Genomic DNA, 2,549 nt, shown 5'->3' with positions numbered 1-2,549 from the left:
AATGGGAGGGAGGGAGAGGAGGAGGGGGGGGTTGTGATTGTTTTGGATGGCGGGAGGGCGGGAGGGAGGGAGGGAGGGAAAGAGGTGGTTGTGGTTGTTTTGGAGGGAGGGAGGGAGGGAGGGAGGGAGGGCGAGCGGGAGGGAGGGAGGGAGGTTCTTGTTATTCTGAGAGTGAATGACACGGCTGATAACGGGCTGAACACAGCGACAATCAAGTCCATAAACACAGGAGATGTGGCAGAGTGATTAAAGGGGGTGAGGATGGGGGTGGGGGCTGGAGCCAGTTCTGGGATGTGGCAGAGTGATTAAAGGGGGTGAGGATGGGGATGGGGGGGCTGGAGCCAGTTCTGGGATGTGGCAGAGTGATTAAAGGGGGTGAGGATAGGGGTGGGGGCTGGAGCCAGTTCTGGGATGTTGCAGAGTGATTAAAGGGGGTGAGGATGGGGGTGGGGGCTGGAGCCAGTTCTGGGATGTTGCAGAGTGATTAAAGGGGGTGAGGATGGGGGTGGGGGGCTGGAGCCAGTTCTGGGATGTGGCAGAGTGATTAAAGGGGGTGAGGATGGGGGTGGGGGCTGGAGCCAGTTCTGGGATGTGGCAGAGTGATTTAAGGGGGTCAGGATGGGGGTGGGGGGCTGGAGCCAGTTCTGGGATGTGGCAGAGTGATTAAAGGGGGTGAGGATGGGGGTGGGGGGCTGGAGCCAGTTATGGGATGTGGCAGAGTGATTAAAGGGGGTGAGGATGGGGGTGGGGGGCTGGAGCCAGTTCTGGGATGTTGCAGAGTGATTAAAGGGGGTGAGGATAGGGGTGGGGGGCTGGAGCCAGTTCTGGGATGTGGCAGAGTGATTAAAGGGGGTGAGGATAGGGGTGTGGGGCTGGAGCCAGTTCTGGGATGTGGCAGAGTGATTAAAGGGGGTGAGGATGGGGGTGGGGGGGCTGGAGCCAGTTCTGGGATGTGGCAGAGTGATTAAAGGGGGTGAGGATAGGGGTGGGGGCTGGAGCCAGTTCTGGGATGTGGCAGAGTGATTAAAGGGGGTGAGGATGGGGGTGGGGGGGGGGGTCTGGAGCCAGTTCTGGGATGTGGCAGAGTGATTAAAGGGGCTGAGGATGGGGGTGGGGGACTGGAGCCAGTTCTGGGATGTGGCAGAGTGATTAAAGGGGGCGAGGATGGGGGTGGGGGGCTGGAGCCAGTTCTGGGATGTGGCAGAGTGATTAAAGGGGGTGAGGATGGGGGTGGGGGGCTGGAGCCAGTTCTGGGTTTGAAATTCTTTGCAATACTTTGAGCAAGTGTTTTAGCTTGGCCTGGAATACCAGTCTGTTAGATGTGTCTGTTAGCTGTGAGGTCTAGCTGTGTCTGTTAGAAGTGTCTGTTAGAAGTGTCTGTTAGAAGTGTCTGTTAGAAGTGTCTGTTAGAAGTGTCTGTTAGCTGTGAGGTCGACCTGTGTCTGTTAGCTGTGTCTGTTAGCTGTGAGGTCTACCTGTGTCTGTTAGCTGTGTCTGCTAGATGTGTCTGTTAGCTGTGTCTGTTAGCTGTGAGGTCTAGCTGTGTCTGTTAGCTGTGTCTGTTAGCTGTGAGGTCTAGCTGTGTCTGTTAGCTGTGTCTGTTAGCTGTGTCTGTTAGCTGTGAGGTCTAGCTGTGTCTGTTAGCTGTGTCTGCTAGATGTGTCTGTTAGCTGTGTCTGTTAGCTGTGTCTGTTAGTTGTGTCTGTTAGCTGTGTCTGCTAGATGTGTCTGCTAGATGTGTCTGCTAGCTGTGTCTGCTAGCTGTGTCTGTTAGCTGTGTCTGTTAGCTGTGTCTGTTAGCTGTGTCTGTTAGCTGTGTCTGTTAGCTGTGTCTGCTAGATGTGTCTGCTAGATGTGTCTGCTAGATGTGTCTGCTAGCTGTGTCTGTTAGCTGTGAGGTCTGTTAGCTGTGTCTGCTAGCTGTGTCTGCTAGCTGTGTCTGTGGTGGCTCTGTTGGAGTGTCGTTGGGGGGGGGGGGGGGGGGGGGGGGGGGGGGCAGAATGGAACCAAATGGCACCCTATTCCCTATACAGTGGTACTCTGGTCAAAAGTAGTGCACTAAGTAGGGAAAAGGATGCCGTTTGGGACACAAGCACTCTCTCAGGGATCAAACGCCTGGCGGTGTGATGATGGTGATGTCATGGCAACATGTGGGGTGTGGTGTCACTCAGCTGTGATAGGGCCGTGAGTCTGACATTATCCGGTTCCAGGAAGCACCGGGTCAGCCATCCATCAAAATTCTACATTCTATATGGATCATCAGGGGCTGTTTAAATTCCACACCTCCCTGTGAAAAACAGAGCTTTACCCTACAGTCCTATGATGTAGGGAGGGAAGGAGGTAAGGAGAGAGGGAGGGAGGGAAGGAGGGAGAGAGGGAGAGAGGGAGAGAGGGAGAGAGGGAGGGAGGGAAGGAGAGAGGGAGGGAGAGAGGAAGGGAGGGAATGGGAAAAAGGAGATTTGGCTCATTGGCTTTGCCACCAGGCTGAGTCCCAGAGGGGTGCGCTGGGGCCCGGGGTTAGGGCCTAGTCGGGACAGGCTGTGCATGTG

The 2,549-nt window shown here is 55.6% G+C and overlaps 1 protein-coding gene across 1 annotated transcript in view; it reads right to left on the bottom strand.

The window, feature by feature from the left end:
• Positions 1-425: 425 nt before the first annotated feature.
• The window catches only part of LOC129837094 (uncharacterized), an 18,059-nt gene continuing 15,935 nt past the window's right edge, over positions 426-2,549 (bottom strand). Inside the window, exon 2 of the mRNA XM_055903011.1 lies at positions 426-1,190. Coding sequence (XP_055758986.1) covers positions 426-1,190 — 765 coding nt within the window. The remainder of the gene's footprint in view (positions 1,191-2,549) is intronic.

Source organism: Salvelinus fontinalis, chromosome 38 (assembly GCF_029448725.1).
Source record: "Salvelinus fontinalis isolate EN_2023a chromosome 38, ASM2944872v1, whole genome shotgun sequence".
Lineage (NCBI taxonomy): Eukaryota > Metazoa > Chordata > Actinopteri > Salmoniformes > Salmonidae > Salvelinus > Salvelinus fontinalis.
This window is presented reverse-complemented; position numbering and strand designations above follow the sequence as displayed.